Here is a 25,941-nt window from a genome sequence, read left to right as displayed (position 1 = left end):
GGTACATTGATTTTCTATGAATTTTATAGATTTTAGTCCCTTTTGACATTGACAGTTGGAAATAAATTGATATATTGTAGCGAAGAAGAAGGTGAAGAAGACATGCCCCCCCCTTCCGTATCATCAATTAATATCTTTCTTTCTCCATGTGATGCTGTACTTGCAGTTGGTTTGATGCTTGTCTTTTTGTTGTCAACAACTCTCTGGTCCTAAACCTTTTCCTGTGAAAGTCTGTCACTTTCTCCATGCTAATGATTCTTCTACATGGCTTGCTTCACTGTTAACTGCGCAATACTGTAGAGTATACAGTTTACAAAACCAGATTGGCCATATATTTTGGGTGGGCGGTTTTTTTGTTATCTGATCAGGCATAAGGGCAGTGAGATTTGCCCCCCCCCCGAAGTTGAAGAAGCCTGGTAGCTGTAGGATAGAGTTAGTTTTGGTAATATGGGAAAGTTTAACTTCATATTTTCTGTTTTCTTCCTTCCTTACGCACTAAATTGTTTCCTCGGGGCAACAACATGGGGGTAGGAGAAGGGAGTGGTGGGTAGAAAAATTGGCTTTCACTGAATGGACATTTTCAGACTATCCTAGGGTAATTGTTGCAAATACAGTTATGTGCGGTCATCAGGGTTTTTGTTGTTTTTGTTCCAATGTGTATCATTTTACATCAACATTTTGGGGCTGTGGTCACATTTGGAATTTTGAATGAGTATCATGGGTACCAATCTATGGCTTTTAAACTGGTGGGGTTTTGTTTTTATTTGTTACTATGTTTTTTTGTTTTTGTTTTTATGTTGTAAACTAACGTTTGCTCATCAGATAAAGGGTGCCAAATAATAATAATTATTATTATTTGTCAGTGGCGTAGTGTAGGGGGGTCTACTGGGGAGATTGACCAGGTTGCAAACATTTTTGGGGTGCGTCTCTGCAGCTGCCACCCCGACTGGAGGCCCTCCCTATCCCCCCCGCCCACCTTACCTAAGCAGCATGCTGAGCAGGAGCTGTAGTGAGAATGGGCCCTTGCATCCCTCAGCTGTGTGGTATCCCCACCAGCGGAGGAGGTGTGTAGACAGGAGTCTTGCGGCAGCAGCAGCCCATCCCCAGCACAAAGAAGCGTGCATGCATGTCCCACCACTGCTGCACAGCTCCCTCTGCGAGCAGCAGTGTGCAGTATGGAGGCGCCAGTTAGGGGGCACAATATTTGTCTTAGGGGGCACAATGCTAGTCTTGCCGTTGGCACTGGCAACCCACGCTACACCACTGCAATTTGACGAGGCAATGGAGCAAGGGATGATGTAATCTGTTCTTTTTGCTTGCTGCTTGATCACATTTCCCAGAATTTACTTTTACCTTTGTGCTAACTTAAAGTTCAACCAGGTTTTGAAACATGTTTCCGGTTCTCAGGTGCATGGCAGCTTGCAGAAAACATCATCACTGCAAAAGAGGCACTTTCACAATTTATGCATATGATACAATTTGCTTCCTTCCCATAGGTGGATGTTTTCATTTGGGAAAATCTCCATGTCAGGTTGGATTAGCATTCATAGGGCATTAGGGTAGATAGTTCACATAGCATAGCTAAGAGTCTGACTTTCAAGAAATCTAAACACACATCCTTTTGGGAAGTTACTTTACTCATGGTAGATTTTTATCTCCAGAAAACGTCAGTGCAATGCATCAAGGATAGCCCTGTTATTGTGGGTGTGCCTTTCACTGATTACATTAACACTCCTGATCCCACCCTGTAAAATTATTCTTGCTATGATTGGTTAGGTCAGTCTTTATATAACCTTCAAGTATTTTATTGGGAGCGTGAATATTTTAGAAACTGTGGAACTTCTGAGGCAGGAACTCTAGCCCAGAGTCCAAGAGTTCAGTGTCCTATTCAGTGTCCTGTGTACCTGAAGCCTTGCACCATCTAAAATATAACCAGAACAATCTGAGGCAGTCTTCATCAATCCAAGAAGATGTCTGATGGGACGTAAGTACATTGTGTGCAATCTATATGCTTTGATTAGGATGATGGTTAAATAAAATAACAAAGTGTGCCAGTTGCTTGACTTAATTCATGTTGATTAAGCAAGCTTTATTACAGGAGAAGTTCACAGAAATAAGATGGGAAGGGTAATTAACCTGATGTATTAAGGAATAAAAAGGCAGCAATTTGGCTTTTCTTTTTTCCTGATGATAATTTTTATTAATTTTCAATTACAATCCAATAATAGCCTCATTTGCAACAATACCAAATTATAATACAATTACTAATACCAACCATTCAAATACTGTATTATACAATTTAGGTGGCCCCCCACATGCTAGATTTGATGGTTTGATGGTTTTCTTTATTTCTGCGTTCCAAAATCTTCCTAATTTCAATTAAATTCTGGTTAAAATAATCCCTTATACAACAACTGCAGTATTAATAACATCTATTCGTGTTGACACATTAAATGATTTATAGAACTACAAGTGAGGCACTCAAACTATATCCTTGTTTTTCCTGTGTGTGGCAATTATTCTGTTCGTGGTGTTTCTTCCTGTCCTTGTAAAATGTTATGTCTATCTTTTCCCCATTGTTGCTGTTCTCCATCATGCCAGGCGTGGAGCTGATACAGTCATACCTCGGGTTGAATGCGCTTCGGGTTGAGCGTGTTTGAATTGCACTCCACGGCAACCCGGAAGTAACGGAGCGCGTTACTTCCAGGTTTCGCCGCTTGCACATGCGCAGATGCTCAAAATGATGTCACGTGCATGCGCAGAAGCAGCGAAAAGCGACACGCGTGTGCACAGATGTGCCGTTGCTAGTTACATTTGCTTCTAGATGCGAACGGGGCTCTGGAATGGATCCCATTCGTATCTAGAGGTACCACTGTATCCCATTGTTTTTCAGAAAAGTCTCCATTGCTCTGTCCCATGCTTCGTCGTTTTGCAGCTTTAACAACAGCTGTAAAAATCACTATGTCCCAATAAATAACCTGTTTTCACCATTTTTCCTCTCAGCCTGGGAAGAAGAGTGGTCTGTCGAACTGCAGATGACTCAGTAATGAACCTTATCAGTTCCTTGGCAAGTTCACAGACTCCTTTCATCCTTCCATCCAACTGAAGATAAATGAGCAATTATACTTCCAATTAAATTAAATTCCAAGTCCTTTTAGTGTTATTCAGTTCACTCCGTAGATAATAAAGGATGGGGAAGAGTCAGTTCTAAGTTTCCATTGTAAACCTTTTGCAAAATAGAGCTTCCCTCCCCTTTTCCTTTTTTTACAAACACAGTTTATATTCCATATCTATAATCCAGTTTCACCCCTCCTCATTTGTACATATATAATTTGAACTAACATTCAAGGGAGGGTTGACGAATCATAAACGTAGAGAAGAAAACTTTATATGAAGAAGCTGTAGGCTCCCCTCCCCCCGTCTTTTGCACCAAATGAAGTTTTCTCTCAAGTTCAAACCTTAACAACCTTTTTGCTGGTTCTGTTCCGTGGTTTATGATCTCATTTCTTCTAGCATGCACCTGTACTTTAGTCCGCAATTTCTTGATACAAAAAGGTGTGAAAAATAGAATGAAACTTTTTGATTGTGATTAGGAACAGAAATGAAAATTGGTGTAAAAAGCTTTTGTTGGATTTCTGGCAAAACAACCTGCAAAAACTAACTTGTAAGCCTTAGGAAATGGTCTTTCATTGGAAAGAGAAACAAGACAGGTGTGGCCTCTGATTCTCAACCCCCCAATGTACTGATGGTTTAGTTATAATAAATTTGCAATAAAAGAGGAATGAGATGAAAATAACTATTATGTTACATGAAGCTTAGCAAACACTATTTGATAACAGAAGGGGATAAGCAGAAGATGGGTTAAAAAATTTAAGTAAAGCAGAGTCTACAGTACATAAATAGTAAATCTTTTTGGAATTGAATCAGTAGTCCTTATTATTTGTCAATTATTCATTTCAAAAACAGATTAATTAGTGGAGGCCAATGGAAGACTTATTAGAAAATTGCACCTAAATTTTCTAACATGAAATAGTTTACTAGGACAGTCCTATGCATGCTTACTCAGAAGTAAGGACCACTGTTTCACTGGGGCTTTTCTCCAGGAAAGGTGTGCAAGAGATTGCAGCAAGGAAACCCCCAAAGAGGTAATGTGAAAGACAGACATGTGAAAATTCATCAATTTCAAGTTTGTAAAGATATTGTGAAGTAGCTAAGAGAAGAAGGGGGGAAATGTTGAGGAGAATACTTGGGTAAATGAACAGAAGTGGGGAGATTGGAAATTAAAGCTGTGATCCTATGCCAAATTATCTGAAAATAAGTCCTGTTGATCAATCTGGGACTTTTGTATAGGATTGCATTCCTAAAAATACTATAATGAGGGAATCGGATATAAAAGAAACCCATAAAGCATCCCTGTTAACCTCTTTATGTTCTGAACAAATGGCTTTAACAACTGGGACAAAAATATGGTTGTAGAGAATAGGGACTGTTTCCATAATGAGCTAGTTAGAAAAAAGCAGAGGATCTATGGGTGTTACATGACTATGCCATACTCAGAGTAGACTCACTGAAATCAGTGGACAAATTAGTCATGAATAGACCTGCTGAAATCAATAGACATGTCAGTCCCTCACTTCTGGCAGGAAGGACCACAGAATGGGGTTCAGAATAACTTCCTGTGATAGGATAACAAACCGATAGTCTGCCTGCATGTTTCAAACTCCCCACCTCCTCTGTGTTCTTTGGTAGAAGTCTGCGCAGAAGAAAAGGTGCACATGAAATAGAACCCAAAACTGATCTGACTCGCTGGCGATTCAGCTCCGTGGAAGGGCGGCAGAAATGGTACTACGTGGCAGACAGTGAAGAATGTGCCCATGAGCAGAATGCACTCGAGGCTTACACTTTAGGGCTGGACACTGTAAGTGGCTTAATGATAACAGATGGTTCAACACTGAAAGGCTACAAAAGGAGCACAGGGCATGAGGACTGCTGGCTTGGCCCTGCCTAGCAGCAGTTTCCCAAGGGCTGGGTCATTTTTCTTTTGGCTTCTCATCTTCTGACACCTCAGTTAGGAGCACAGGAAGCTTGGTTATTGCAATCATAGAACCATAGAATTGTGGAAGGGATCATGAGGGTCATCTCCTCCAACCGCCTGCCACTTGGTGCTGTACAACTGCAACTTGCTAATGTCAGGGTTGAATATGAAACCTTACATGAAAAAAGACAAGCCTGCAAGATGAATATGACAATGTACAGGAAATACTGAAATACATAACTTGGTTTTAACTTTCTACAAGGCAGCTTCTTCAAGTTTTTGCCCATAATGATGACTGAATTCATCTGCAAGCAGTTTGCGACCTCAGTGTTTGGTTCTTAGCCTTGGAAAGGGAGTTGGGCTACATGATCTTCTGGTCCCTCATATTCTATAGTTCTCTGATCTGAGAGCTCTGTGGTGTTCTCCTAGAGAACAGCCACTCTCTTGCTCTCAGTGATCAATCTCCAATATACTGTGCCTGATACTCATTTCCATGATGCACAGATGATGCATCTGCATGAGGCATTTTGATGTGCAGGAAAATACTGAGGCACATGAATCCAATATGCAGCTTGTTTGGATAAAGGCCTCTGTCTGACGGCTGGTTTTCTAAATAGTTGTGATATCCCATATTGTGAGATGTTGCCAGGTGTAGATTTCACTTGAGATATGTTTGTAAAACATAGTTTTGGAACCGTCTCTCAGGGTTAAACCATCCAGTACACTGAATGACTTTTTGTATTTAACATGACTGTTGTTTTAAACCGAAACAGGTTCATGAGGGCCCAATCAGGATAGGGATTGGGCTGGGTGGGAAAGAGAGAGTTATCCCTTTCCCAGCCTGCCCATGTCTCCAGGCAAATACAAATAGCAGCTGGTGATGGGCGTTTCATTGAGACTGCTGCTAGGAGGGGAAGTGTTAAATGACACCTCCCCATCTGCCATGGTCCCATTCCTGACTACCCTTCCCGGCTATATTTATTTCTAAGTGACCAAATAGTTGCATGAAATGTAGCAGGACGTTTAACACAATTCATACTTTGTCTTGTAGATAATCTGTTTAGTTTTTGTGCATTTCTCTTACTTTTCCTATTTTGTTTTACAGAGCAAGTTCTTTCCAGATTTGCCAAAAGCTAGCACCGCCCAGGAAGCTGTCCAGAAAGCGATTAAATTCTTCTCTGGCCTGCAAGCAGAAGATGGCCACTGGGCCATGGAGTGCTCTGGTGTTCTCTCTCTTGCACCAGGTACACGGACACTAGCGGATTTACCACATATGCATTAAGTGGCTAAGGAGGACCTCCCTGTATATTTTCTATAAATTTGTTTATCTTCTTTTACCAGACAGACACAAATAGGTTGATATTTGGAGAAACCTCTTAAACTGAGGCCTTCTTTTAAGAGCTATTATGCAGTGTGTGAATGTTCCTCGCTCGAGACACTTCTCCACTCTCTGTAAAACTTCTTTGATCTCAGTGTCATGAATGTCTTTTTCCATGCATGAGAGGCTAAACCTTGAACCCTCTTAATTCAGAAGGGAGTTTTTGTAACTAAGATATATATCCCTGTTATCTTCCATCACTGCATAATTATTTCTGCTGACAGGAGTGTCAGGGGTCGACACTTAGTCTTCCATTACCTTCCCTGGAAGTCTGATTCATCAGATGTGTATGTTCTTCAAGCCAGATTGCCTTGGGTCACCTGCCTGGGAAATTCTTCATTCTCAGAATTGCCTATACTTAAATTTATATATATTTTTAAATCCCTCTATTTAAGAAAACTAAGTCTAGCCTCTCTCACAAAGCAGAATACTTATTCAGTATATTCTGAACAGGGGGATAATCCATTGAATCCATTGTGCAGGATACTGTCCATCGGTGGCATCATACAGCTGTATGGGGTTGTGGTAGACCAGATGATTTAATTTTTTTCTCTTCCCCTTACAGTTAATCTTAATTATTATTTTTAACTGTCTTTACTGAAAATTTTAATATTTCCTGTAAACCACTTAGCGGGATTACGCCACTGAAGTGGTATATAAATAAATAAATAATAAAATTTGATTTGCGTGCAGATCAAGATGAGAGAGAAATTTGATTCAGTTTCCAGTTAAAGGTCTTATTAGCACTTTCAGAAACAGTATGAGAACTGAAATACAGGCATTCTTTGAAGTTTGCTCTTCACTGATTTTTGTAGTTCATTTCCCCAGCCAAGTAGTGTGTACAATGGCATATACTAGAGTAAAAACATAAATCTTGTTATGTTTGACCTTTCTCTTCTGCTTCAAGATGGTAAAAACAAACAATGGGGTACAAAAGCATAAGTTACGTTTCGATATCCAAACAGGTGGTTTATTGGCAAATCGTACCAAAGTTAAGATTGTCAAGTACTACACATATTCTTCTTCTTTTTTAATCAAACAGCTATTTTGATGTCATGTTATGCTGCCAAGATCTCACTACCAGAAGAGGTCGAGAGAGAGCTCCTGCGCTACATCCTCTCAAAACAGCTTCCAGATGGTGGATGGGGCCTGTAAGTAGTTCAAGGAGGGTGTGAGCTTCTCTAGAGTGGCATGAGAAGAGATGCTCTAATTTTGCATATCTTTGCCTTGGGCTGGTCCATGATGCAATTCCCCTGTGAAGGCTTCTTTAAATCACTTCTGCATTCTGCTGCCTTTTATTTGCAATACTCACCATGTGAACTGGGCAGCAGGGTAGATGACCAGAATGCAAGCTGGCCTCAGCATGTACTGAAGTTGCCCAGCTGTGGCAGAGAAAGATAGAATTGTGGCATGAGGAGTGGAGAGAGGCAACAATAATGAAGATATGATAGCTGACATCGCTATTGCCTTTGAAAAGCACCATCTATAGGAAGTATTACTATTGATAAATGGTCTGGTGAGGCCAGGTTGCCTCCATCCAAATGTATCCTGTCAAACCAATAGCAAACCACAAAATGGATCAGAGTTTGACTCAGCTTTGAATCTGAATTTTTAGTAGCATAGTATCAACTTTATTTAGCTGCAATAGAATTTCAACTGGTACTCAGGTTGTGTGAGCTGCTCTCAAGCTGCTCCTGTCTCGTGAAAGGAAAGATTTAAAAGCACCAAATGCCCTTCATTGAGGCATTACTTTTCAAAAAAGGTAATACAAAACAAAAGAAGGTATTCTGTGGTGTCCCGGCTAATGGTTAGCTGGGTATGGGTGAGGCAAATTCTCAGAAAAGCTTTTGAATTTAAGGTAATGCACCAGAAGAATGGAAACTAAACAATTCAAAGAGATTTCTAGACCTCTGGACTCACTGGTCCACTTTCTAATGGCTCTTTGATCTCTCTTTATTGTAGCCACCTTAAAGAACAGTCAACAGTATTTGGCACAACCTTCAGCTACATAGCTATGCGAATCCTTGGACTTGGGCCTGACCATCCAGATGTAGTGCGGGCTCGGATAAATCTCCACAAGAAAGGTAAGGCAGAAATCTCCGGCAGGGCTGGATCAATCCATTTTGCTGGAGTGTAGTGCCCTGGCAAAGCTGGGGGCCCTGATGTAGTTATTTGGGAGCATCTTCCTATTCTGTCTTTCCACCCTCCCTCCCTTCTTTTTTGGGTCGTTTTAGAAATCACCATAGATTGATCATAGAAATTGTGTCTATGTCCCAAATAGAAGATGCTGGTCATATCTTCCCTCCCATTTTCCCTTCTCTAAAATTTATATTGGGAACTCTTGGGATGGGGGACATGGACCTGCCCTTTTATGCCACTCCATAATGAACATTATACAGTGATAAAATTTTATTTTACTGTATTCTTAGAAAATACAAAGAATGAGGTGAATTATAACCTCCCTTCTGCAGTAGCATTTTGCGGTGAACCCCCCTCTTAACTACTGCTTAATCTTTTTGGTTTTATGAAGAAAACTCTCTGGTACTTGGAGACTTAGGAAAGTTAAACAGGGAAAGGTTTTTATTTTACAGAAACAAGGTGGTAAATGCACAGCTTCTTTTCAGTTATTTCACTTCAGTTCCTAAAACTTAATTGAATAGATGTTACAGCTTTGGTCTTAATACCTGGGGTCTTAAATAAGGTGGTGCTTGCTGTCAGTTTCCCAACTGTCTGTAAATCACACTCCTGAGGCTCTAATAGGATAACAGGTGATCACCCTCCAACTGGTTTGGGAATCTGCTTTTTCTCTAGAAGTTCTGTCACTTACTTTCTGAATTGGGACCCCAGGTAGAGTGCCCCCCTCATAACTCTACTTATCCTGTCCCCAATTCAGCTTCCCAATTTTTCTCTTGTCTGTACACTCCTAAAAAGACACTAATAAATTTCTTTCAAACTAAACTCAACAGACTTCCATCTCTGGTTACAGATATTGTCCTGAGTTTGTTTGTATCTAGCTGAACTCCAAGAACGCCAACTCTCAACTCTTCTCTCCCCAACTGTCTCTACGGCTTTCTCTTTTTCCTCCCAAAGTGCGGACTCCATACACACACACACACCCCCGCTCAGCTAGTTGTATCCACAGCCACTCAGAAGGAGGCTACAGCTCAGCTCTGGTGGAATTCCAAGGCACTTCATCACTAAACTCTGGTCTAGCTGAGCTTTCTGTCACACATTCACATAAGGTTTAATAGAACTAGGAGGTGAGGTGGTTCCTTCTGCATGGATACAGTCTGAGAAATACATAGCATATGTTTTCAGGATGATCAGGGCATTCACTCTGTCTCTGGGTAGCTTGTGCAGTTATAGGAAAAATGAGGAGGGAACTCTTTGGGTTCAGCCAGTTCAGAAACACTGCAGTGAACATAGCTGAAAGTTGTGCAACTGCTACTAGACTTCCCCTCCAATGTGTGGAGTGTGGCCGGGCCAGGCAATGAGGGTGTGATGGGGCAGGGGTGGGGGGACTGGGCCAGTAAGCCCAGTTCTCTTTCTCCCCCTCGTGTGATGAGGACATAAAACCTGCATAGAGGTAGTGTTGGGTGGTATTAAATCCGAACACCACAGCAGTTCTTATACTCATGTCTCCTCCTGATATGGGTAAGAAGAAATCTGAAAAACCACATGCCACATGGCTCTCTCTAAATAATAAGAACAATCCTAGAAAAAAGAAAGCTAGGATTAAATGTCTTTGTCGTGTTCCTGTACAAAAGAGATTCTTTCTAAGTACCCATTTCCCTTTTTATAGTTTTGCAAAGTATCTTCACAGCAAGGCAATAATCATATCTAGGTTCTCATTGTAAATTTATTTGGCTTTGTCCCCTTCAGTCTACAGAAGCAAAGATGTTGATAATTCTCTTTCCAGGTGGCGCTCTTGGAATCCCTAACTTGGGCAAAGTTTGGCTGGCCATTATGAATTTGTACAGCTGGGAGGGAATGAATTCACCATTTCCCGAGTTGTGGTATGTGTCGGAAAGTTTACTGATCCCCACCCCACGCCACCAATCATGAAACCCCCCCCAAATGTCTACAGTCTTACACAGTAGACAAATTCTTTATTAAATAACAGTGACTTGGAAATTGAAATTAATCCATATTAATCTTCACCACTCTCAGAGGTCCAATGAGGCCTGGGCTAGTTCCAGTTTTTGAGGCCCCTAGCCATAAAAAAATAAAGATAAGAATGACAACTCTGGAAAACAAAATAAGACACCAACAATATAGTGGGGAATTATTGCTTTGTTTGTTATTATGTTACCGGGTTTTGTGTTTTTATACTTTAAATTGCCCTGATCCTCAGATGAAGGGCAATATAACCTGCTTTTAGTGTTACCACTACATCCAGGATTCCTGACATTGTCTTCCATGAACCTGTTTCTTCCTTCTTTCTGAAATAGGCTGTTTCCTACATGGCTGCCGGGACATCCCTCAACATACTGGTGTCACGCTCGCCATATCACCCTCGCGATGAGCTACTGCTATGCCACTCGCCTGACTGTAGAAGAAGATGAACTGATCCAGAGTCTAAGACAGGCAAGGCAACATTCTCCAAACATCCCACCATCCTTAGTCAAAGTGGGACCCTCATACTCCCTTGGATCTGCACTTGGGGGATTGCTTGCTTGTATCTGATAGGGAGAAGGCTAAACTGGATGTCTTATTTTCCATTTAAGGCAGAAGCCGAGCTCAGAGCATTGGTGTTTCAAAATGCCATGGGAATATTTATTTTGGAGAGAGGCGGGGGCATGGAAGCATGCCACTTGACCATCCCTATTCCATAGGGGAGGGCAACTTTGGGAGGGTAGAATTTGGAGTGGAGATGGTGCCCAGGGCATCACCCTCCCAAATCACATAAGTCTCCATTCATGCTTTTATTTTAATTTATTTAAATGGTTCTGTGCTTCCTGTGCCACAGAGTATTCATTAACTCTTTGCCTCTTCTCGAAAAAATGGTGAACAACATCAATATTGCCTCCTACATCACAGTAATACCACAATCTCCCTTTTTGATGCTTCTCTTTCTTTCTTTCTTTCTTTCTTTCTTTCTTTCTTTTTCCTCCCCTTTCTTTTGGTGTGGTAAAAGGAGCATTCTTCTCCCCTCTTCTGTACTACCAGAAAAACAAAGCAATGAAGAACTGTTGAACCATTAATCTCCTATGGAGTACCCTCCTCTTTCTCCTCTGTTTTATTTATTTATTAATAATTATTTATTATTTATTATAACATACTTTTTTTCATTTAAGTACCAAAATGGTGATGACGTAGACTATAGCTCATGAAAGCTGATGCCATAACACAGGGAGGGGAAAATGCTAAAATGAATTTGCTGGGGGTTTTTTAAAGATCCGAAATGACATTTGTCAAGTACACCAGCATCCTGCAGCTTCTTTACTATGAAAGTCATTTCACTTCATGGTTTCCTTCTAGGAGATTTATGTGGAGGACTTCTCCACCATTGATTGGCCAGCCCAGAGGAACAATATTTACGAAGCCGATTTGCATTCTGCACACAGCTGGATGCTGGATGCCGCTTTTGGTGAGTGATTTTGGAATTGGCAAGTCTTATTCCAGGAGTTCAGGTCTTCAACGTAGGTTTCCCAAGGTTTAGTTCACACAGAGAAAGAGACTTCTGTTGGTATAGGCAAACACTTTTCATCAGAGGATATCCATGGAAACACAACATTTTCCAAGTTTCATATTATCACATGTAGCAAGCAAATACTGTATTTTTCACTCTATAAGATGCACCAGACCACAAGACGCACCTTGCTTTTGGAGGAAAGCAGTGAAAGCAGCGATCCTTCTTGCTGTTCTGGCTTCTGGAATAGCTACGCAGCCTGCATTCGCTCCATAAGACGCACACACATTTCCCCTTACTTTTTAGGAGGGAAAAAGTGAGTCTTATAGAGCAAAAAATATGGTACTTAGCCAATTACAAGGACTAGGGATATTGAATCACACCGTGAAGACAGCGTGTGGGATCTCTCACACGATCTGAATTGAGATTTCTACCCCACCCATTACTTTTACAGTGTGACTTGGCCATTGTTGCCATTGTTGATCAGTTAAGGAAGAACAAGATATGTAACTACTTGATGCAGGGGTGCCAACAGGATTATCTGGGTCCAATGCATTGTACCTTGATTGGGCTCTCTGACTCACTTGCCAAAGAGAACACAGATCTGAATAAAATGTGTGTGTGTTGTGTAACATGCAAATTTGTGTCCTCTTTTCCGGGATAAGGTGGAAGGCCCACAAATGAAGAAAGACACGTTTTGCTTCTTTACATTCTCATAGTTTGGGAGCCCTACTGATCCCAAGGAGAGCTAGTGGGAGGGACCCTGCAGCAGTTTTATGGTGCTTAATGACCCCCCCATTTGCTTCAGTGAACCTTAAAACTATCAAACTGTTTCATTCCATTTCTCTAGATGTAACCTTGCCCAAGCCAAAGGAGAAAATCTGGCAGGGATTGTGATATTGGGTCTCCAGTTTTGGGGGGTCCAGGGTGGAGGTTTGTTGGGAAAGATTTTGGGAGGGGATCTGCAAAAGGTTCATGGAAGTTGGGGTAAATGAAGAGAAAAAAACCAAATGACCCCAAACAACAGGTGCCCACCCGTGGTAAACCCCTTCACTCACACCCATGTTCTTTTGCAGATTCCCCCCAAAATCATATTTGAAATTGGGGGCTGAAATCCTGCCTCTGTTTTGAGCCAAAAGATCTTTCAGAAGCAAGTGCCATTGAATTCAATGGTGCCTTCTTCCAGGTAATTGCATGGAGGATTGCAGCCCAAAACACACGAGGAAGATAGAACTGCATTAACATGATTGCGATGTTCATAGTGTCTCTTATTCCTTCTGCAGCTACTTTCAATTTGTATGAGAGATACCATTTTACCAGTTTCAGAAAGCAAGCCATTGCAGAAATGTATGAGCAAATCAAGGCTGACGACATATTCTCGAACGCCACCAATTCTAGCCCGGTAGGTCCTTTGTGAAGAAATAATTGTACTGGGAACAAATTCCTTTTGATGACAGCATATACTTATTCTCCTGAGAAAGCTTTGCCTCAAAAACCAAACAGAGAGCTATGTTTGTGGCAATCTTGTTCTGCCCACTTGAGTTTCTGTGCTTGGCTGGTGAGATGCAGACACTTAGTCCTGTGGCAGATGAGAGTGCTAAGCATGGAGATATTGCAGAGGGGAATTCCTAACTGGAATGATATTCTCTTTTGTCCTGCAGACTTGTAAAGCGTTTCATGTGCTAATAAGCAGGTATGCTGATGGAGCCGATTCTCCAGCTTTTCAAGAACATATCTCCAGGATCTATGACTACCTTTGGTAAGCCTGGCATATTTATTCAAACCCATCTTTGTAGAATCCTGAACATGGTCTTGCATAAGTGTGCTTTTGCAGACCTGGATCTTTCCTCAAACCAAGGTCAATTGCACTAGGAAACGTAAATGGTGTGTACACCTGTGAAAGCTGTAGTATGTGCACACATGAGCACAGATGCTCAGATGGCAGCTTCATCACTAGGAGTTCCGGGGGGGGAGGTGTGCGGGGGGGGGGGACGACCAGAAACGGCATGCACACTCTGTAAAGACATCTCTGCCCCTGATATGAACAACACTGTGCAAATGCAGCTTGCAGTGCAGTAGGAAAAAAAATCACCTTGTTGTGTTTTAAGCTGCATATGTGAAAATATCCTTATTTGCAACGTAGGTGGAACTCAGAAAGGTGTCGTGCACACCTATGTCCCACTCATTGTGTTGTCTGGAAGAGATTTCAGGGAGATTTTGCTTTTTGGCTGTTCTTAAAGCCTATTCTAGTCTTGTCAAGCCTTGGTCTCCTGTTATGCAATGAAGTTAGAGAACTACATGGACTTGCATCTGCTATAATCTCTGCTTCTTATATCTCTGCAGGATTGGAGAAGATGGTATGCTAATAAAGGTACAGTAGTGTGAACCAATATGTTGGGAATTGCTATGGCCTGCAATTTGCATTGCTTTGGTGACTCTCAAGCTGAGTTGTCTTCTGCCTGCCTGATATCAAAATATCAGGAGATCCAGTCTTGGATCTCCTGCATATTGTGTAGCTTCACCCCAGGATTAGGGCTAGGAGGTAAGATGTAACATAACACAAGGTCATGTAGCACATTTTAAAACTGCTCAACCAAATATTATCTAATATGCTGAAAATCCAAAGACGTGTTTCTTAACTGAGTTTCAGTTCAGCAGAGAAGTTCAGATTTTTGCAAGCCATAGCTGCAGAACAAGGGGAAAAGCTATTGAACCCAGGGGAATTGAGCAGTACAATAAAAAAGAGTAAGTAAACATGTGGAGGAGCCCTTTAATTACTGATTTATTCTTAGTGTTCTTGCCTTCTTTTTAAATAGTGCACTGGAACATACATTTTAAAACAGAAAATAAAAATGTGAAAAAAACCAGTTGTTTAAGATCTCCCACAACTACCACGCAATTCTGACCACATGAAATTCAGACCCACCCCCCACATTTCCCCATCTTCCACTCAGTTAAGCAGGAGGGCTTATCACAGTTCCATGAGATATTCCAGCCCCTAAGGAGGGTGCAGAGCAAGGCCAGTGGGGGAGGGTGTAGGCTGGGAAGTGGACATGACTGGGGAAGCATCCAAAGGGCTGGTTAGAGAGGACTGACTTTAGATCCCAGGCCATTGGTTCTCCACCCCTGATCTAATGGTCAAAACTGTTCTTCCTTTTTTTTATATCAGGTCATGGGATCACAGACCTGGGATACATCATTTGCCATTCAAGGCTTCTTGGAGGTATCATTTTATATTGTCAAATCTTCTGCTTTTGTTCTTTCCACAATAATTTCCATTTACATATATATTTTAGATGAATGAACTGGCATGTAGAGAGTGTGTGTTCATTATTTAACCAAAGCACACACATTACGAGATCCGAACACCTCGTATGCCTGTCATGGTTAACCAAGAAAGGCATGTTCTCCAGGTGATTCTTAGGACATGAGGTCCAGAAATCCACACACTGAGTATTCCTTTTGTAACACTGAAGTTATCCCTGAAGAACTTGCATTTATTTTTGTGGCTGTCCGAAGTGATGATTTTGTGTAAGTGTCTGAGATTTTCTCTGTGACTTTCCTGGGTCAGAATCCTTAAGCATAACTTCTGTCTTTTTCTAGGCTGGGGTTCAGAACAATCCTGACTATGCATCCTGTCTGAAAAAAGCCCATGAATTCTTGAAAGCCTCTCAGGTAAAGCACTGATCTTGGAATAACATACACAGGAACTCAATACTGCTTTCAGCTGTCTCAGCAAAAGACTCAGGAGGGAAACACTTGTCTCTTTTTGCAAAGTAACATGAGCCCCTTTCATGTGTTACTCATCACGAGAAGGAGCTATTAGGTTATCAAAGGCAATGGACCTACTTGACCTAGATGTTGAAGGGCAGCTTCCAAGGTTGTATGGTTTTCCCCAGCCCTGCCTCTGATATCTGTGCATTTAGACATGGATGCCTGCATGGGCAAAGCTTAATGTGTGGGTGTTGTGGTCATGAAATGTTGAGCCTGAGTGTGGTCCAGCTGCCTCTTGATCGCATGAGATTCATTCAGCTGAATAATGTGTCATGGCGGGACTATAGAATAATAGGCTTTTAATCTGAAGCCCATGTGATCCTTGACTGTAATGTCAATTCGGTTCTATAGTGTGGCTTCAGTCCTGTGTAAAACCTTGTATATCCACTGCAATTTACCTCAACCAACACTATGGGTTGTACACAGTATGAATCCTATTCACAGCAAACCCATTCAGGTTAATAAACATGACCAATTTGAGTTCATAAATTTCAGTGAGTCTGCTTTGAGTAGCACTGGCACTGAACACAACCCTATGTGCTGCCATTGTATCAGGCTGTAGCCATATTCTGTCTTCTAAATTGCAGACCGTATTTCTGACTGAGTTAATTTATTTTCTATTGTTTGTTAATTATTGCATAGCCCATCTTCTTCTCCAAGGAGCTTAAGGTGGCATACATGGTTTTCTTCCTCCTTACTGAATCCACACAACAACACTGTGAGGAATTTTAGGCTGAGAGGAAGCAGGGATTGGCATCCTGGTCTCTCAGGTCCAGCACTCAAACTGTTATGCCACACTGGCTTTCTCTGGTTATAAATGTATTCTGATTGTCTTTTATTAATATGCTGCTAATCTGTTTTTCAGATTGTAGATAACCCACCTAACTACCAGAGATATTATCGCCAGATGAACAAGGTACATCCAGAATTGTGTCCTGTCTGTGTGACACACAGCCAGCAAAAAAAGAGTCTAAGTGTTAATTCTGAGAACCCAAAGAGCCTGCTGGTTTAGGCCAGGGCCCATCTATCTAGTATCCTGAAGAAGAAATATGGATCACCCGTCAAATCCCTGGTTGCTTTATTGGGATCTTTTTGGGAGGACATTATTCTACACTGACTGCTGCCAAAGAAGTCCTAATGTATTTTCTTCAATACCCAGGGTGGATTCCCCTTCAGCAATCGAGAGAATGACTGGATAGTCAGTGACTGCACTGCTGAGGCCATGAGGACATTGATGCTGCTGGAGGAAAAATGCCCCTTCATAGAAGATCATGTGGCACCTCAGCGCCTCTTTGATGCTGTCAATGTGGTGAGAAGGGGGAAAGCCCAGAAGAGAAAATGGGAAGCAGGCAGGAGGAAGCTATTGTGGGGAGACTGAAGTCATCTAGCATTCAGTAATAGTGCTGAGGAGAATATTGGTTTTGTGGGACCGTAGAGAATTGGTGGAAGTGTCCCTATGGCAGCATTGTATCCCCTGTGAAGGATGATCAGTCTTGAAGTTTGAGTTCCATAAGCACAGGTAAAGGGTTGTAAGGTAGCAGGACTGAGAGCAATCTCCCTCAGTAAGCTGGATCGAAAGCTCACTGGGTATTAGGATTGACAACAGACGGACTACTGATTTTGTTCATTAGAACGTTGCTATTACATGCTTACGCTTTACTTAATCAATTTGAAGTCAAATATATAATGAGTTCATCTCCTTCCATACAGTGGTAATTTGGAGTTAAATCACATTCGATAGAAATACGCAAATTAGCAAATTTTGTCCTGGAATCCTCATCATAGTCGCAAGGAGGAATGGCACTTTCTAGTGTTTGCTAGGAGAACAGAATCTCCCCATCCACTGAGTTCTCCATTGGCCTAATATGGTGAGAGAGGGCCAACTGGCACAACTACATGTGTATGGAGAACCACTCTCCGTTTTTTTAACTCCACTTGAAGTAAAGAGATTAGTTTTTCAAGGTATAATATTTGGGGCTTTTTAGTTTAGGAAAAGAGCAAGCGAAGTAAGGGCACAGGAGTGGCTGGTGGGACTGGGCAGGAGTGATCATCGTGCACCTCTGCAAGTAAGACAAAGCACACCATGCCCATTCTTAAACCCTTTGCCTTGCTCCCTCCCCAATCACACTTGTACTTTTTTTTGCAGATGCTGAACATGAGAAATTCTGATGGTGGTTTTTCGTCTTATGAAACCAGGCGTGGGAGTTGGCTACTGGAGGTCATGAACTCCTCAGAGATATATGGTAAGAACACAGCCTTGGTATTGGAACAACGTAAATGGGAATCTTATGTGAATTTCCCCCAAAGGTGGGGGAAGCGCTTACTGGGCTTTGGGAAGGAGGCATGAGGGCTCATGCAGTGCCATTGACAGTGGCTGCCAATGAGTCTATGGACCTAGTTCAACATAATTGGTTTTCAACTACACCACATGGGTCTTGCTTATTTTAGAAGCCATCTCTCCCAGGATGACCCTAGCACCTCACAGCCTTCAGGGAGGGGACACATTACTTTGAGGGTATTGCTGGGCATGCCAGCAGTGGGTGTGGCCAGAGCCACCTCCTTTTGCCACACCCTTTGCACGCCTGTTTTGCTGAGTGGATGGCACATTTGGTTGCTAGGCTTTTGGTGGTGAAGAGCTGGCATTTGACTTGTTGCTTTTATAGACACCCCGCCCCCCGCTGTTTAAACTGCTAGGTTTTTGCTCTCTTTTTAAGGATATAAATCTGTAAGCCATCTTGAAAGGTAACATTCTGAACTTTGTTTTTTAGCTGATTGTATGGTCGACCACACCTATATAGAATGTACTTCGTCAGTAATGCAGGGATTGAAACATTTTGGGAAAAGATTCCCAAATCACCGGGAAGATGAAATCAGGTAAATATATGAGGGGAAATCAGGTAAATGTATGAGCTGAGAATGATGTTATTGTTACGTTATAATACACATATTCTATATTCTAGAATTCTGTATGCAACCAACTAGCACAGCTCTGGAAAATGCAGTGCTTTTTTTTCTAAAAAAATGTTTAGGGGTACTCTCATTTTCCTACTTATATTGAAATACTGCCCCTTAATGAGGCCAAACGTCGATTCACAAAATGTTTAGGGGTATGCGTACCCCCCCCCCGAAAAAAGCACTGGGAAAATGTATATGTATATGTATATGTATATGTATATGTATATGTATATGTACACATAGCATGCATGTTATTTCCAACATGGAAGTGATACTTTTGTGAGATATTCATCTCATGTACAGCTGCTGCTGGTGGTTTAAATATCCTTAAAGACTGATGAGGAACACTCTTCATCTTAATTAGCAATCACCTGCTAGGCTGGGAGGACCTACTACTGGGTCACAGCCTGCTCTAAGGTGGGTCACAATAGCAACACTAACGTCATCAAAACATTAAGAAGTGGGCCACTAAATGCATGTTTGGGGTGGGTCCAAGTTCCGAAAAAGTCGAAGGCTACTTTAGGCGGCTGAATGCCATTGCTACAAGGGACTTGGGTTAATTATTTTCTGTTTAGCTTGAAATGTAAGAAGACTCCTTTGTTTTTCTTCTCAGTGATACTCTAAATAAGGCTTTGCAGTATTGTCGTAATATGCAGAAAGCTGATGGCTCCTGGTTAGGGTGAGTGGCTTACAAATATTCCACACTGAACTTGACTGCGGCACGGGTTGGCGTAGTTTCTGAATGCATACATAGCATTCTGAAAGTAGGACTTGAAGAGGTTGTTGATGGGCTATGGAAACCTTCACCTTTTGAATGACTTTCCTGCACAACAGTTTGGCAGACTGCTGCCTTGTGTGCAATGTGACACACCTAGTGGAACTCTTGCCTTTAGTAGCATCCCTAGGCTGCCTGTTACCTCCAAGAAGGAGATATCCAGAGCTTCGTCTGATTCATCTGCATTTGCACAGTCTGCAGTTTGTGCTTTCAGTATTCTACAAATATGAAACATTTCTGCGATGAAGGGTAAAACACATGCACAGAAAGGGATTTCTCACTTCCCACTGTGGAGGGATGTGCTGCAGCCTAACTGTTCATGGTAAAGAAAACACAGGAGCATCCAGCCTCTTTTTAGAGGTAATGGGATCCTAAACTGATGTGTAAAATGGGCAATTTCAGAATGTGACATCTAAGAGGGCAGTTGGGAATCTTGTTCACCACAAACAACTGATTGCTAGTGTGTCTAACGAGTGATTAGAGACCTGCAGCCTAAAATGTAGTACCAATATCCAGGTGTCAGCAGCTTGCTCCACCCTCAGTTAATCTATGTTCTTAGGCAGGATTAGGTAGTTGCACAAACCTTCACATTGTCATTAGACTTAGAGAGAAAACATACTGTACTGTTGGTAACACTATGTACTGATCCCTACATGATTCATCAGGAATATGCACACCATGAGATCTACAGCCACTAAGTAAAATAACTGGTTATATAAATTAGATCTATAAATTAGAATAGCAAGCAGGGAAAAACACACAACTAGTTATAGCAACAAGAGATTCTGGCTTTGACCAGGAATTTCACTGCAAGTTTATGATGAATTAACTTGGCTCCATCCCTCCTTTCACTACTTTGAGGAGAGTCCTGTCTGTAGACCATAAAACTTTGAAAAACTGCCACTAAGAAGAAACCTTCTCCTCATCTAGTTGTTCACTGTTTGGTGCAGCTAATGGAGGGATATGAAAGTTTTGGAAGAATTGCAGAAAAAAGCATAGCTGCAATAGCTCAGATGATAAAACATGAGACTCGAAAGATTCTTGCATTGCAGGGGTTGGACTAGATGACCCTTATGGTCCCTTCCAACTCTGATTCTATGAAACAGTGAATGAAAGGGCATACTCAAAGGGTGTGGTCTGTCATTTGTCTCAGTATCTTTCATTCAGCAGCTGATGGGTTTTTCCTCCCTGACAGGCGATGGGGCGTATGCTTCACATATGGCACCTGGTTTGGACTAGAGGCATTTGCATGTATGGGATACATCTACCGTGGTGGGTGAGTAAGCAGCCTTTCGGGTAGAAGATTACAGTACTATGAATGTTGCTCTGCTGGGAGCCCTTGATGGAGCTTAGCTTCAGGGTGAAGTGGAGAGACTGTCAGGCTCCTCCACCCAAAATATCAAAGGCATATCAAAGGGGAGTCATGCGCATATAATATTGACAGCGCCAGCCCCAATGCATGCCTAAAAAGGTAAAGGGACCCCTGACCATTAGGTCCAGTCGCGGATGACTCTGGGGTTGCGGCACTCATCTTGCTTTACTGGCCAAGGGAGCTGGCGTACAGCTTCTGGGTCATGTGGCCAGCATGACTAAGCCATTTCGGGCGAACCAGAGCAGCGCACAGAAACGCCGTTTACCTTCCCACCGGAGCGGTACCTATTTACTTGCACTTTGACGTGCTTTCGAACTACTAGGTTGGCAGGAGCAGGGACCGAGCAACGGGAGCTCACCCCGTCGCGGGGATTCAAACCGCCGACCTTCTGATCGGCAAGCCCTAGGCTCTGTGGTTTAGACCACAGTGCCACCCGCATCCCCTAATGCATTCCCTAATTTACTCAGAAGTAAATCCAACTGAGCTTAGTGGGCCTTACCTGCAGGTAAGTGTGCATAAGATTATTTGGATGCAGTCAAGGCCAACAGTGGAACAAAACCCAATGAGGCATCTCATGGGCTATTTTTTCTCTCTCCCCTCTCATATTTTCTAGGGAGGCATGCAAGGAAGTGACCAAAGCCTGTGAATTCTTAGTCTCCAAGCAAATGGAAGACGGTGGCTGGGGAGAGGAATTTGAATCCTACAGGTTTCGCAAATATATTCAGCACACTGTTTCCCAGATCCACCAAACCTCCTGGGCTCTGTTGGGGCTGATGGCTGTTAGGTAAGCACAGAAGCTGGCAGTTACCTACTTTAGCAAAGGCTTCTGTCTGCTTTCCCCCAAGTTCTTTCTGCAGCAGTTAGACAAACCAATTAAGGCGAACTAAAGAAACATGCTAACTTTTGGAAACTTACAGAGGACAGAATTTTCCTGCAGCTTCATATGTTGATGTTCCCAGGTGCTTCTTAGTCCAAACAATTGAAATAATGCCAAACAAAGAGGCAGTTAAGGCCGTCTTAAGGACTGGGATGGAGGCCTCACAATTTCATTTCTTTAGCTTCTTCACTTTTCAGAACTTGTGTGAAGGACTCATGCACTTACAGGTCTTTCCACTAGGGGGACCCATTGAGTTTCTGTGAGCCCATGAGGGTTTCTTTCTTTTAAAAAGAAATTTTAGTCATATAAGCTCCTTAGAAGAAAATGTTAGGCTTTCCCTGCTGATAACAGAACTAATGACCGGTATTTTTGTGGCTTTGCAGATATCCTGATGTTCGGGTTCTGGAAAGAGGAATACAAGTTTTGATTGACAGACAGACATCGATTGGGGAGTGGCCTCAGGTGTGTTAATACTTTTAATTTCTTTTCCTAATCAAATATCCTCATAGCAATATAATTTAAAGGTTCACAGAAACAGTATATTTCAGCCAGCTATGAAATGGATCATGTCCTCCAAATATATGTAAAATGAATGAACGCAGAGCATTTCCCACCAAGTACTGAGAGTGGGGGTGGCTAAGTTGTTGCCTTCCAGCCTACACAGGCAATAGACAGGGATGATGGGAGTTGCAATTCAGCAATATAGGGAGGATCAAAAGTTTTCCACCCCTCACTTACTAAATGAGGCAGATCAGAATGTACTCTCATTGGCATTGTTGCTGTCATAAAGATGCTTTTCGTAGATGGCGGCAATGTATTGTGGACACACATGGACACTTGTTTGGCATTGGCAGGTGAGATCTTACAAGTGCTGCCCATGTTCTCCCTCTATTGAACACTCTGATGTTCCTGATGTTCTCTGATGTTCTGTTGCCTTAGGCACCCAAGTGATTCATGCACCTTTCTTGTTACTGCTGTGGCATCAAAATGTGCCATCAGGATTGAGTTTGTGTGGTATCAGAGCACAGGACACAGCTGGCCCTACTGTTACATGTGGCAGGTCAGAGGGGTGCCCTTAAAAAGCCATAGACTGCCAGTTAATTATTTTATTTTTTAATCATGGAACCATTTGGATATTCTGCCTGAGATGCCACAATGTCTTTAGTCGCCTTTCCTACATTTTAATTGGCTCTGGTCTCTGATTCCTGCTTCCAGAGTCTTGTTTGCCAGCCAAAAGCTCAGTGATACTGTATGTGACTGCTGCTCTTAAAAGAGGTTACAGTGATCATACAACTGGGTTCTCAGTCACCATGAAGTCAGGACAGAAGACTGCATGTCGGTTGTTCAGGAATTTCTCTCTTGCTTCTCCTCAGGGTGACATCGCTACAGCGTTCTACAAATCTGGTACTCTGCATTACAATGCCTACCGAATCATCTTCCCTATCTTTGCACTTGCCCGCTTTTCCCGGCTATATCCCAGCAGCCCTGTCGCTAAAGGACTCCTGAAGAATGGATCTGTGCATGCAGAGCAGAGTCAGAATGGAGGGTGCTGAGCACAGGTGCCCTGTCATTCCTGAGAGCTTGGATTTCATCCTTCTCAACATCACCCAGTGCTTTTCTCTCTTGGCTGATATTCCCCTTGTAGCACAATTGCACTTTGAAATGCACAAACATGACCCAAAGAAAGTGGACAAAGAAGCACGTTAGCTTAATTTCCTGGCAGCGATTTGCACCACTTCAAATCCCTTATTGGCAACAGGAATTTAGAAAAGGCTTTGCCCACTGAGCGATTCATAACCACGATCCACATTCCTACACACAGCAAAATACAGCTTAAATTTGTGTTCTTGAGGAGGAATAACAGAGGGTGTGGAAAATTCAAGATATGTTGCTCTCCCTTTAATAGGTGGATTCAGTGAGGATACCGTTAGGCAACATTTTGAAGGTACAGGATATTCCCCACCCTCCACTATGAATGAAGCCCAGCACCTCTGGGTTATTTGTGGGGCCTGCCTGGTGTTCGTTCATTCCCCCCCACAAAAAAAATATTGTCCAGCCCACCACATGGTCTGAGGGATGGTGGACCGGCCCACAGCTGAAAAAGGTTGCTGACCCCTGTGCTAAGTATTTGGTCCCCTTATTGAAGGAGGGGATTTATCACACTGACTCTTCCAGGGGGTCTTTTCTGCTGAATAATTATAGTGGAGAATGTGGCAGGATTTTTGAGAGATGCCATGAAATGACGTTACCATAGGTCCTAAGAGCCATTTTTGTACCTCATGATGTCTGGACAGTTTTATTCTAAAGTATCTCCTACTATGTTTTGTTCTCTGTGTTGTGTTCTGATCCATGTATACAATGCACTTTTTCTATGCCAATAAAGGAGATTGATTGTTTGCATCAAAATCCAAAAAAAGTATACATGTGCACAGGGGGAATAGTGATTCTGAAATTAAGTATTTGAAAGCAAGAGATAATCAATTCCTAGTAGGTTTTCCTAGTAGGTTCATGGATGCACAGCGCAGGATCTCAGCATGAGGCAGTGGTGTTCAAACAGGGAGACAGCCCTGTAGATCTTTGAATAAGATTAATTCCTCAAAAAAGTAATGTTTAGACTGCATTGACAGCACTGAGCAAACGGGATCCCTGACAGTGATTAATAGTGGGAATACAATGCATTGCAAACTAACCAGTTTGGCTTTACCCCCAGATTAAAACATTCTGGCATAAAGCATATAATACTGGTTCTATCAACCTAATGCATTTGTCTTGCAATCACCTCTTAATCTGAAGCTGTATGAGTGTAGGATGGATTCTCCCAATACTTAATAGTGAGCTGATCTCTAGAAATGCTTTGTGCTTGATGCAACTATGAACATCCAAAAAAGCTCTTAACAGCAGAGCGCTGTTGCAGTGGAGCAAGGGATAAAGTTACTTGTTCTTCTGGTTTGCTGCGGGGCCAGATTTCTCAGATTTTTCTTTTACCCTTCCACTCTCCTAGCCAAGTTTTAAGATACCGATAAATACATTTTTATGGATCTCAAGTGCTTGGCAGCTTGCAGAAAGTGCCATCACTTCAGAAAGGCACTCTCACAATTTCTGCATATGATACAATTCTCTTCCTTCCCTATGTGGATATAGTCTCCATTTTGGGGAATTTCCATGTTAGGTTGTGTAAGCATTCATAGTGCACTAGGGTAGATGGTTCAGATAGCATAGCTAAGAGTTCGACCTTGAACAAATCTATACATACATCTTTGGAGGAAGCCATTTTACTCATGATAGATTTTTATCTTCAGAACCAGTCCATAGGCATGCTTTTAATTTATTACATTAACACTCCTGATCCCCGTAAAATTATTCTTGCTGTGATTGGTTAGGTCAGTCTTTATATAACCTTAAAGTATTTTATTGGGAGCGTGAATATTTTAGGAATTGTGGAACGTCTGAGGCAGGAACTCTAGCCCAGAGTCCAAGAGTTCAGTGTCCTAGTCAGTGTCCTGTGTGCCTGTCTGGCAGCATCTAAAATATAACCAGAACAATCCGAGACAGTCTTCTTCAACCCAAGAAGATGTCTGATGGGATGTAAGTACATTGTGTGCAATCTATATGCTATAATGGATATGCTAGGCATAGCAAGGTCAGGTGGTACCCGGTGCTGAAAATTTTTTTGTCACCCCCCCCCAAAGAACTACTTCCAATCTCCACCGTCAGTTAACTGATTATTATTTATTTGCTGCAGATACTGATACCTATTTTCAACTTTCCCTCCACCCTCTCAGTTTTGCAAAACGTTTATCAGTTTTTACAATTCCTTGTGGAAGTGTTTTATCAAGCACTTTTCTTTTCTCTGATTTTATATCATGCACTTGTACATGCACATACAACTTTCATAGCAGCATAGAAAGGGGTCACATGAGCAGATTTTACATGTCTTGTAGTCCACTTTTATGCATGTCAACTTGAAAATAAATTTCACTTAGATAACGTGGCTTATTTATTTATTTATTGAATTTATATACCGCCCTATATTCTGATGTCTCAGGGCGGTTCACAGAACAAAATCACTTCTTGACTTAGTCCCAAGTGTGCATAAGATACCAACTTTAAAATAAATTTTGGAAAAGCACCAGCAGGACACAC

General features: G+C 42.0%; 1 protein-coding gene across 1 annotated transcript; it reads left to right on the top strand.

Annotated features, from left to right (window-relative positions):
- Nucleotides 1–1,699: 1,699 nt before the first annotated feature.
- On the top strand, nt 1,700–23,987 carry LOC310764995 (lanosterol synthase-like). Its single transcript, XM_083619394.1, has 22 exons — nt 1,700–1,984; nt 4,750–4,918; nt 6,141–6,279; nt 7,456–7,564; nt 8,376–8,497; nt 10,333–10,429; nt 10,865–11,000; nt 11,895–12,003; nt 13,329–13,447; nt 13,707–13,804; nt 14,389–14,416; nt 15,215–15,268; nt 15,649–15,720; nt 16,685–16,735; nt 16,979–17,128; nt 17,966–18,062; nt 18,588–18,693; nt 19,388–19,453; nt 20,745–20,825; nt 21,535–21,705; nt 22,182–22,260; nt 23,172–23,987. Exons 1-22 carry the CDS (start codon nt 1,971–1,973, stop codon nt 23,349–23,351), a joined length of 2,247 nt encoding a protein of 748 aa, XP_083475520.1. The 5' UTR covers nt 1,700–1,970; the 3' UTR covers nt 23,352–23,987.
- Nucleotides 23,988–25,941: the final 1,954 nt, after the last annotated feature.

Source organism: Podarcis filfolensis (assembly GCF_964270895.1).
Source record: "Podarcis filfolensis genome assembly, chromosome: 6".
Classification (NCBI taxonomy): domain Eukaryota; kingdom Metazoa; phylum Chordata; class Lepidosauria; order Squamata; family Lacertidae; genus Podarcis; species Podarcis filfolensis.
Note: the sequence above shows the minus strand (reverse complement) of the source record. Positions and strands in the feature narration are given on the sequence as shown.